General features: G+C 36.2%; 1 protein-coding gene across 27 annotated transcripts in view; it reads right to left on the bottom strand.

Moving 5' to 3' along the window:
* Window positions 1–12,234, bottom strand: part of TRDN (triadin) — a 386,030-nt gene that overhangs the window by 56,966 nt on the left and 316,830 nt on the right. For all 27 annotated transcript variants that reach the window (XM_070449854.1, XM_070449856.1, XM_070449855.1 and 24 more), the window contains one exon: window positions 9,477–9,513. In XM_070449854.1, the coding sequence (XP_070305955.1) occupies window positions 9,477–9,513 (37 nt within the window). The remainder of the gene's footprint in view (window positions 1–9,476; window positions 9,514–12,234) is intronic.

The following is a 12,234-nucleotide window of genomic DNA, read 5'->3' as shown; positions in this document are numbered from 1 at the left end:
TTGCTTTAGGCTTTCAATTCAAAATAGGTGTACCATCACTCTTTTTTTCCACCACTGCCCCCATCATCTCTATTTATGTTTTACTGAGAATAGAATGATAATACTGTATTCGAGGCTCGAAATTTGGCAGAAAACAATTATGTTGAATTGACCAAAAAGTTTGTTCAGGTTTGGCCAACATAATTTATCTGTGATGTGTTGGCAAAAGGAAGGTAAACTATATTTTATGTTACTTTGAAGTCAAATAGGACAACTTGTGAAATTGTAAGTAATCTGCTCATTGCCGTAGAAATCAAGTTGAGTATATGAATGTGGTCATCATTAGTATGTTGAAAGAAGCTAGGTCATCCCACCTGTGAATTCTGTAACCTGGGAGTTTACTTCATTTTTATTTCTGGTACATTGCCTGTAACCTGAGCAAAATAATGAAACCTAAGTCACAAGATTTTATAGAACTGATTGTATTATGCATGTATATGATTAAATCCTCTTGATTCATTGATTAAGTGTTCCACCAATATTGGTTATTTTTTCATTTTCCAGGATTTGGATTAGTTGGCACTCAGTAAATGTTCTTGAACTTACATGGTAAAAATTATTTCAATTTTCTTGATTTATTATTTCTTTGTAGTAATAATCCCTTTCAGAATATTATAATGGCACATACCTACTGACAACTCAAAAAATATTAGTTTACAGTAGAAACAATGGTTGACCTACTATATTTGCATGCTTGTCTGTAGGGATATTTAAGAAGTATTTATCACTAATGCCACTTATCAGTGATTAGTTAAGTTTCCATGTCAACATAATTTTAATCCTTTTTTTTAACCTGAAAGACAATGATTGCCTCCTCCTGCAAGAATCTACAGTAGAATTTTTTGTCTTCTTGGTGTGGGAAAAAATAAAATGACATTTTGAGATAGCAATGCCTGGGTATAAATTTATTATTTGTGTTAGCATATCTTCATTGTCCTGACTGTAACACATTGTTTCTAGTCTTTCTCATTTAGTTTTTCTTCTTTTTAAAAATCAATGTTGTCACTACTTTAAAAAAAATTGTATTAGCTTTGATCTACTGCACTATGATAAATTAAGATACTGAAACATATTTATATAACATTATGATAGACATAAATTAATACAGTAACCAATTGTAACTAAGTTCTTTAAAAGATATAGGCCAGAGATACTTTGATAACTGATAGATATAACGATATCCTGTTTTCTTTGACTGAGTCATTCACCCACTGTATCAATATCTTAGCCAGCTGGTAAAATAAGAAGACTGCTTACCTTGACATTCATGTCCTTCAAGCAAAATTAAAGTTTATTTATTATTACTAATAAGTTTATTTATTTATTATTAAGTTTATTTACTATTATTAATTATTAATTTTATTTATTTATTTTAAGCTCAAACGAATGCGTATGTACAAGCAGTGTCCATTTGCCTGTGCGGTGTTGGGAGAAAGGGATGATTGACTGTTTAGTCACTTCCTGGATGACCTAAGCCAACCAGTGCTCAGAAAGTGTGAGGCCCTCGTTGCTAGTTAGAAAGCAACCATTCAAGAACACATATGCACTTTGTATAAGCTAAGTTTATGGACAGAAGATTGATGTATTTCTTTCTTGGAGATAAGGGCAATCATAGATGCCTATGAATTCTATAACAGTCTTTCCTAAATTTTAATGTGCATACTAATAACTTCTGGGACTTGCTAAAAATCCAAATTCTTATCCAGCAGCTATTGATGGGACCTAAGATTCTACATTCTAACAAGCAACCAGGTGATGCTGATGCTGTTTTGTGAACCACTCCAGATCCCCTGGAGAAGGAAATGGAAATCTACTCCAGTATTCTTGCCTGGGAAGTGCCATGGATGGAGGAGCCTGGTGGGCGACAGTCCATGTGGTCGCAGAGTCGGACATGACTGAGCAACTTCACGTTCACTTTTTACTTTGAATATCAAGGGTATAGATGATAATCATGGTTTTTTATGCTTTCATAGCTGTTGAAGGCACTTTCACATACATTGTATCACATGATTTTAACAATAAATCTGTTAGATTAGCAAGGAATATATTGTTGATGAGAACTCTATTTAATAAGCTATGCTTTTTTTCTGGAAGTCATGTACAGATGTGAGGGTTGGACCATAAAAAAGGCTGAGCACTGAAGAATTGATGCTTTCGAACTGTGGTGCTGGAGAAGACTCTTGAGAGTCCCTTGGACTGCAAGGAGATCAAACCAGTTAATCCTAAAGGAAATCAGTCCTGAATATTCACTGTAAGGACTGATGCTGAAGCTGAAACTCCAATACTTTGGCCACCTGATGTAAAGAGCCAACTCATGGTAAAAGACCCTGATGCTAGGAAAGACTGAGGGCAAAAGGAGAAGGGGGCAACACAGGATGAGATGGTAGGATTGACTCAATGGACGTAAGTGTGGGCAAACTCCTGAAGACGGTGAAGGACAGGGGAACCTTGCGCGCTACAGTTCATGGGGTCGCAAAGAGCTGGACACGACTGAGCGACTGAACAGCAGCAAGAATGAAAGACTCGGAACTTGTGATTTGTTGTGAATCACTCCATATCTCTTGGCCCAGAGCTCCTCTCTCTGTATCATCCTGCCTCTGCTGGTCTTTCACATTTAAAAAACTATCTCTGCATGTGCTATACCATGAAGCCTAGACATATGTCAAAAATAGATTTAAAAAAAATATTAACTAATGCCTCCCTTTTCATGAGGATAAGTTTGGTGACTGGTTGTAGCTGTGGTGGTTTTTGAGTGACTTTCTGTCTCCCCTGAGAAGGAGAAGACTGCATAGCTCACGGCGAAGATAATACAGGAGCTGAGACACAAAGTCAGAAGAAATCCATTCAACAGACATGGCTATCACACGATATGCTAGAGAAAAACACGTACAAGACCAAGGCTGGAGAACTGTATGTTGTGTGTTTACAGATAGAGAAAAGGGGGAAAAGTAAGTTGCCAAAATTGGAGGCAAGGTAAACAGGTAAGATGCTTTTGATACGGAGCTGAAGTGGGAGTAGAATATTAAAAAATCACTGAATAGATGAAAATTCATGGAACTGGTGATCTTTTTAAAATGTCTTTGTGGTGGGGCTGTGGTGGTAATTGGACAAATGGAAGCCCCACGAAGAAATATGCTGGGGGCAGCATAATGCACTGGCAATGAACCTAACACTGGGCCCCTACAGGTAGCACTTAGAAAATGTAACTAGCGTGGGCTTGTGGTAGATCTTTGAGGCTAAGATGGAAACATGATGATTAAATCATAGTTTGTATATTTACTCAGGCAAGAGATGATGAGAACTAGAACTAGGATCTTACTAGGAGGGGAAAAAAGGAGAGACTAAATTTGGGAGACATATAACTTAGTATTTACCTGTTTGTTGGGTTCTGAAAAAGAAGCTAGCTGTAAATGACTCAGATGTTTAAGTCAGTGTAACTGAATTCTAAGTCAATGAGTTCCGTTTTTTGAGACAAAAAAAATAAATAAATAAAGAGAATGTAAAGGATATTAAGTTCAATTTTTAAACAAAATGATGTGCAAGCAAATTAAGCATGTGAAAATGTTGATGAGGCAGTTAGAAATGCAGTAACAGAACTCTGAAGATTTTGTTTGTGAATATTAATTTTCCTGATAAATACAAAATCATTACTTATGCAAATATTTTTTGTTTTTAATTACATTACTACTTATAATTAATGCCTATTGCTTCCTGAAAAGAATATTTAGCTATTCTCCACTTACCTAATAAAATGGATGTCCTATTTGCCATCATTTTCACTGGGGGGTAAAACCAAAGAATTTAGTGCCTAATAATATGGGATCTTCCTGACCCAAGGATGAAACCCAGGTCTCCTGCATTGCAGGCAGAATCCTTAACATCTGAGTCATGAGGGAAGTCCCATATGCCATGTCAAAAATAAATAATTGCTACAATGTTGATTCAGTTTTTAAAAATGTTGCCATCTTTTGTTGATGTTTTATTTTTAACTCTGTTGGTTAAATGTTGTAGTTTCTGCCAAATAAAAAGATTTCTTTTTTCTTTTGAGGAATAAGAGATGATGAACATGGTCAGATATTATCTAAAGGTCAGTGTAATATGAAGAAAGGAAACCATGCCCTGTGTTTGGCAGTGAACACATTAGTGGTCACCTTTCAGAAGAGATTTTAGGACAAAAGAATACTCAGCAGGAGCATCCTCGTGGACATTCAGCTTTAATTGAATCTATTCTTTCAATGTTTTCTCAAAGCTGGGAGGCGGGGTCTATTTTCTTCCTCATCATTAAGTTAATGCCTTCCACCTCTATTGTGTATCCCAGCCCTTGATCTGGGACAGCTCACTTGGAATTAATATCTCCCTCTGGATTTCATGCTCCTCCTTTCCCTAGAATGCTCCACCTTATCACAAATATGAAAATGACAAACACAGCTCATTGATTCCACCTGCTGGAATATAGTATTTTGCCTCCTTTTAACAGCAAACTCCTGAAAAAAGTAGTTGGGGTGTTCTACTTCCACTTATTCCCTTATTAATTCCTCTACGCTGCTTGCTACTCCCACCACTTTACTAAAAATGCTCCCTAGTCAGGATCCAGATGGGTGGGATGGGGGCAGGGTAGAAGGGAGGTCCATGAGGGAGGGATGTGTCTGTATGGTGTAGGCTGAGTCACTAAGTTATGTCTGACTCTTGCGACCACATGGACTGTAGCCTGCCAGGAGTTCATGAGTTTTCCCAGGCAAGGATACTGGAGTAGGTTGCCATTTCCTTCTCCCGGGAATCTCCCCGATTCCCTGGGTTTGAGCCTGGGTCTCCTGCATTGCAGGCAGATTTTTTACTGACTGAGCAACCCAGGAAGCACAGCCAATTCATTTCATTGTACAGCAGAAGCTAACACAACATTGTAAAGCAATTATACGTCAATAAAAAAATAAAAATGCTCTTCAAGTGGTCATAAAATGACAGGTTTTTGTTAAATATAAGGGCTTTTCTCAGTTATCATGCCCCTTGACTTTCCTGTGACATTAAGACTATTGATTTTTCTATTGATGCTTTTTCTTGAAAGTGTCTTGCCTTTAGGATGCTGATACACTGTGTCCCTATCTTCCAGGTAACACACTCTCTTTTTTGACCTGTTCTTTTTCTTTTCCAAGAAGCTGCCCTTCATCCTCTTCTCTTTTCTCTCCAAGTTCCGGTTCCTTATCAGCTTTGGCTTCTAACTCCAAACGTCTAAACTTATGGATACATAGTGCGAGGAATCAAAGTGAAAGTTCCCTATTGCCCAGTGTTGTTAGCACATCTTTCTCCTCCCAACCTGATTTCCTCTGCGACTTCTACCTTTGATCATCTTCCCCCTCCTTTCAAGGTTGAGACCTTGGAGATATCTATCTATCTATCTATCTATCTATCTATACCTAATGTATATTTATATACCTAATATATATAATCTATATACATATAGATATATATACCTAATGTCATCAATTTCTAGCCTTTTCCTGTGAAATAGGTTGACACTTAAAAAGTAGTGATATTAATTACACTATAGAGTGTGGTTGTGATTGTATATATTCAAATAATTGAAAGGGTGTATAACAAGATGTTATTAGTATTTTTCAATGAGTTGCTAGGTCCTGTGATTTTAAAAAAGTTTAATTCCAAATAACTCCACACAGAATATTAGTCATGGCCATAAAAAAAATATTTAAAGTAAACAATTCACCTCCTTATTGCTGCCTCTCTCTCCCTATCAATTTCACTTGCCTTTACAATACTAGATTACTATCAAAGCTCTTGAGTTGAATTTATGATTCAAAATTCTTCATGTAGAATTTCACCCTGCATGGCATTATAAGACTTAGGATGTGACTCTCTTCTCATTCACCTTCTAATCATCCAGACTTTTCACCCAGTTTCCTAAGTCCAGTTTTCTAGATTTCCAGAACCATGCTCACATGTCTACACGTCACTGCTGCAGTCCTGGCATCCTCTCTTCCTCTGTGGCCCCTGGGATCTCCTTCGGTTCTTGGTCTTCTCCTCACTGTCTCTTCTCAAGTCATGCTCATCCCTGCCTCTGACTAACTCCTGAATATAACTCCCACTTATTGAATCTGAACCAAATGGAAAACATCAACTCAATTTCTTATAACAACTCTACCAGGTGAGTGGAATGACCTTTACTCAATAGATAAAATATTGAAACTCAGAAACATGAAGTAATTTAAGTCACATCCCTAGCAAATGGCAAGAGAGTAAAATTCATGTTTTTCTGCTATAAAGTTGGCTTCCACCATGCTTTATAGTCACCTTCCTGCCTCAGATGCTCTTGGGTACTCCTAAAATCCCAGCTTATCCATCATTTCCCTGAAGTTTCAATGATTAGCACAGACTGTAGGAATGCCCCCTCTCTCTAAACTCCTAGAGACTCTTCACTAATGTAACTAATTATCTGAGAGCCATCTTTCAATAGTTCATGTCTATGTCCTTGGTCAGACTCTCTTGGGATGGAAAACATCACTTGTTTCTAAACTTTGTTTCACCAAGCACAGTTCTTAACATATGGCAGTGATATCAGCATAATATATGTTGTTAGTAAATTGTTTATTGGTCGTGTTTTATAATAAAATGTGTCATTAGTTCTGATTTCTCTTTTGTCTTAGGAAGATGAAAATAAATGTAACATAAAGAAAGACAAAAACATTTAATCTAAAGTACATGATGCAAAGAACTGACTTCTTGGAAAAGACCCTGATGCCGGGAAAGATTGAAGGCAGGAGGAGAAGGGGATGACAGAGGATGAGATGGTTGGTTGGCATCACCAACTCAATGGATATGAGTTTGAGCAAGACCAGGAGTTGGTGATGGACAGGGAAGCCTGGCGTGCTGTAGTCCATGGGGTTGTAAAGAGTCGGACACGAATGACTGACTGACTGACTGACTGACTGAATAATAGGGCATTTATAGTGCATATGTTACTTTTCCCATTATATATCAAAAGTAAAATAAGTCATAAAATACAGTGTTCTTTATAGGAATGGGTGATATGATGCAACTTTTAACTGACTAGCAATTTTTCTCTGACACCAGTAAGTGTGCTCACAACAGAAGAGCAACTTTTATACATAGCTTTTCCTTTTTTGTAGATATATCTAAAGCTCAATTATAACTTTTGATGTTAAGATTCAATGTATCATTTTGTCCCTATCATGCACTTTTTTTCACTGTTTAAAATTGCTCATTTTTCATTTATCATCCAGAGAACACATACTTTCAGATCTTATGCTGCAGCTTTGTCACTCAGAGTCTGTGACCCCATGGGCTATGGCCCACCAGACTTCTCTGTCCATGGGATTCTTCAGGCAAGAATACTGGAATGGGTTGCCATTTCCCTCTCCGGGGGATCTTCCTGACGCAAGGATCAAACCGTCTCTTGTGTCTTTTGGCAGGTGGATTCTTTACCACTTGTGCCACCTGAGAAGCCCTTCAGATTTTATAAAGTCACTCAAATGATTATGTTCATTCATTAAAAATACAAAAACACTTAAACAATTCCTTTTGATATGTTGGCAGCACTTTTCATACAAATGAAAATAATTCAGTTAACATTTACCCTATACACGGAATGGTGAAACAAGAATTACTTAAATGTATGTTAAAATGTGTAAAAATGTGCTTGAGTATATGCAAATATTTTAAAACCAATTATATGAATTTCTGGACTGGATGAAGCACAAGTTGGAATCAAGACTGCAGGAAGAAATGTCAATATCCTGAGATATGCAGATGACTACCACCCTTTGGCAGAAAGCGAACAGCCTCTTGATGAAAGTGAAAAAGGAGAGTGAAAAAGCTGGCTTAAAACTCAACATTCAAGAAACTAAGATCATGGTCTGGTCCCATCACTTCATGGCAAATAGATGGGGAAACAATGGAAACAGTGACAGAGTTTATTTTCCTGGGCTCCAAAATCACTGCAGATGGTGACTGCAGCCGTGAAGTTAAAAGATGCGTGCTCCTTGGAAGAAAAGCTATGACCAACCTAGACAGAATATTAAAAAGCAGAGAAATTACTTTGCCAACAAAGGTCCATCTAGTCAAGGCTATGGTTTTTCCAGTAGTCATGTACAGATGTGAGAGTTGGACCATAAAGAAAGCTGAGTGCCATGGAACTGATGCTTTTTAACTGTGGTGTTGGAGGAGACTCTTGAGAGTCCCTTGGACTGAAAGATCAAACCAGTCAATCCTAAAGGAAATCACTCCTGAATATTCATTGGAAGGACTAATACTGAAGCTGAAGCTCCAATACTTTGGTCACCTGATGTGAAGAACTGACTCATTGGAAAAGACCCTAATGTTGGGGAAGATTGACCGTAGGAGGAGAAGGGGACAACAGAGGATGAGATGGTTTGATGGCATCAGCAACTTGATGGACATGAGTTTAAGCAAGCTCTGGGAGTTGGTGATGGGCAGGGAAGCCTGGCATGCTGCAATTCATGGAGTCACAAAGAGTTGGACACAACTGAGCGACTGAACTGAACTGAACTGATATGAATGTCTGCATGTACACTGTATCACTTTCACTGTAAGGAGAGAGATAGATACAACTTTCTTTTGCATATGTAGATACAGGTGTGTAAATGTCTTCATAAGCATCTTCATATAGATATTTTATATCTTTATCTTCATGTAGTATGTAAAATATTTAGAATGGAGTTAGCCCTAGAAAGATTACAATCTTTCTTACAATTAAAAGAAGTTTTCATCAGGAATTTTAGTGTTTTCTTCCTTTCCTTTATTATATAATGTTCCTTCTTCTAACTTTTAACACCAAACTTAAAAATGGCCAGTTAATCTCTTGTCTTCTTTTCTCACAAAAATTTTCAGGAAGTCTCTTTTAAAAGTATTCCTATTTTCAAATTAAAGATCAGTAATGCAATGGATTACCTCTCCTAAAATATGTGGATATTCGAATAGTAAGGGAGAAAATGATTGAACTTTCATGTTAAACCATATGAAACTACTGTTTTTTAGGTAAAATATGTTCAAGTGTAGGCGATTCCATAAGGTTCAACCAATTGCAAGATTTAGGCATTTGTCACAATCTGGCTGCATCCTCTGAAATTCAGATTGTCCCCTTAGCACTTTGAAAACAGTATTCAGTTGCCCACTGGATAAATAAGGAACAGCATATGTTAACAGGTCCAATACTTTGACAAACAACTAAAATCTGCTACCAGAAAACAGAACCCATATTAATTTTAGTATACATCTGTTTATTACTTATGACAATGAAAATATATGAAATATACAAGTATTTTTCAATGTTTTTTAGCCTTGGACAGCCTGATCATAACATCAGCCTTGTTCATGATAAATAGAATATACATTAAAAGGTAAATCTTACAAGGTTTCCTTGTAAGGAAAAAAACCTTCCTTACAAGGTTTTGGACATCTTTTCATCTTTTTTAATTTCAGGTTCTGGGGTAAAACAAACAAATTGGAAAAAAAATAGGCATTTAAAAAAAAATCAATTTCAAAATGGAATAATAGGCAGGCTTTAATCGATTTTTCTCATTTGTTCTCAGTTTCAATTATAGTTTCATACTTTAAACAATATACAATGGAATATGTATTTGAAATAAAGTAACATAAGCAAAAGTACTTTGATTTAAATTTCTATTAAAACTGAAAGTAGTATACTAATCAAGAAATTTGGCATTCTGTCTTCAATAAGAACCATCTATTATGATTCATAAATTCTCAAAGCATTGCAGATAAGGAAATTAGCCAAAACTGTTCAGGAAAAAAATATTTTGCAATTTTTCCTAATTTGACCAATTTAAGCAATTTTCTATTTTTGAAAATATACATTGAATTCATGGAGCTCCACCTGGTGGTTAATTTAATCATTTCAAACTGGTATAATTATTAGTTTTACTAGTATTTGTTATTAATTTTATAAAATAAAAAATGGGCTTAACTTTGGCATAACAATATAAACACATTAAAATAAAGTATTGCCCTTTCTTACTTCCTAGGACAATGGCATTTGTATAGAAACTCTGCATTCTAACTTAATATAAGTATAGGATAAATACATAGTGTTTTGAGCTATCTTCATGACACTATCCCAACCACTGTAATAACTGTGTATTTTCATATTCCCCAGTCCTTTCCCTTATTTAAACAATTTTGCCTCGGTCTCAGAGTTCTCCTTTGTTGGCATAAATTCTTGTTTTGATTAAGGGAAGGGTTCTGGTACATTACAACTTTTCCTCCTTTCAAACAGCAGAAAAACTGAGCTCGTGGTTGGGCTATTACTGGGTATAAATTTTGTGTCAGGCATAGTGCTAACTGGCTTTATTTAGGGCTTAGCCTAATAGGGTCTATTTTCTAAAGTTACAATTTTTTTTTTTTAAAGCTCATTTGCTTTGTCTATAATAGAGAATTATTACATAGCCATTGACACCCTACATCCTGTAACACTTGAATGCACATCCTGTGAAAAGTGATTATCGGTACTGTTATTGCACGTCCACACTCCCTGGCATGTATTTCTCTTTTTTAGTTAATACATTCATTAGCTGGGGAAAAAGTGGAGTTGCTCAGTTGTGTACGACTCTGCAATTCCATGGACTGTAGCTTACCAGGCCCCACTGTCCATGGAATTTTCCAGGCAAGAATACTGGAGTGGGTTGCCATTCCCTTCTCCAGCGGATCTTCCCGACCCATGGATTGAACCTGGGTCTCCCACACTGCAGGCAGACGCTTTACCCTATAAGCCACCAGGAAATCCCATAAACTATTTTAATGTTTCCTATCTTCCTTAATGTTATATAAAGTTTTGTTATACATTTTTTAAAATTTAATTTTTGTTTATCGTCTGTATACTGTCGTTAGATTTTAAGTTTCATAAGGGCAAGAGCTGTGTCTTGTTTATTACTCAAATATCAGCATTTGGTCAAATATCTAACAGGTGGTGTTATGATCAATAAATATTGTTGAATGAATGACTGAACAAAACAAATACAGGCAGAGAGCAAAAAAATATGTAAAAAGATGAAATGCTCCCTCCTGTGTATCTGTAGTCATAGAAGAAATTGATTAATCTCATGGTTCTAGAGTTAAAGAAAAATTCAGTGTCCTAGGGTAAGGTCCATAGGCATTTTGTTCATCATGTAGAACTGTCTGTTTGAAAGTTTTTCTTCTCACTGTACACCTGTTTTTCTCCCCTGTCAATTACATTGCCACTATAATCTTGAAATGGAATCATTTTAGCCTTGATGCTTGTCAAAAGACCTTCTATAAAAAATAAAAGTTGTGGGGAATATTTTTATCAGCTATGTGCACAGTACAGTCAGAACCAACTTCTACCTTATTCATGAAATTTTATAATTTTATTATTATATAAATGTCTTATCATCATTCAACAAGTGTGAGGCTATGGACCCTCTCATGATGCTGGAACTTCTGACTTTTGGTGTTATGTAAACACTAATAAGATAAACATACAACTTAGGAATTCTTGGCAAGTGTGGAAAGAAGGCTCTTGGATGTATAATCTAGCTTTAATAGCAAGCTCATTTATTTAGTTTTGTTACCTTGGGCATAACTTAAAACCTTGTCTCAATTTTGTCATTGCTGAAATGGAGAAAATAATGTGAAACTGATCAGAGAATTAAGAGTAACATACAGAAAACGCTTACTTATTTTAAAATTATGCTCATGAACTTAAATGGCAGCACCTCCCAAGGTAATTTTCTTTTGTTCTTACACAACTGAGATTTTACCCTTTAATATGCAAAGCAGGAATTGATAGGTGAGTATTTCTAAGGTGAACATCTCTTTTATTTGGCTACTTGGTCACCATGAACTCAGTGTCTTTGTTTTGTAGATGGCATTTTTACTGAAGCTTGTCTTTGAGTCATATATAGATGCCTGTTCTTAGTCATATCAAAGTGATAACTAGATATATATGGTGTATATACATAGACATATTTTATTTTATGTATATATGTTATTGTTGTTGTTCAGTCACTAAGTCGTGTCCAACTCTGCAAACCCATGGATTGTAGCACACCAGGCTTCCCTATCCCTTCACTATCTCCTAGAGTTTACTTAAACTCATATCCGTAAAGTCAGTGGTTATCTAACCGTTTCACCCTCTGCTGCCCTCTTTTCCATCTGTCTTCAATCTTG

The sequence above is a fragment of the Odocoileus virginianus genome, chromosome 19 (assembly GCF_023699985.2).
Source record: "Odocoileus virginianus isolate 20LAN1187 ecotype Illinois chromosome 19, Ovbor_1.2, whole genome shotgun sequence".
NCBI classification, from domain to species: domain Eukaryota; kingdom Metazoa; phylum Chordata; class Mammalia; order Artiodactyla; family Cervidae; genus Odocoileus; species Odocoileus virginianus.
This window is presented reverse-complemented; position numbering and strand designations above follow the sequence as displayed.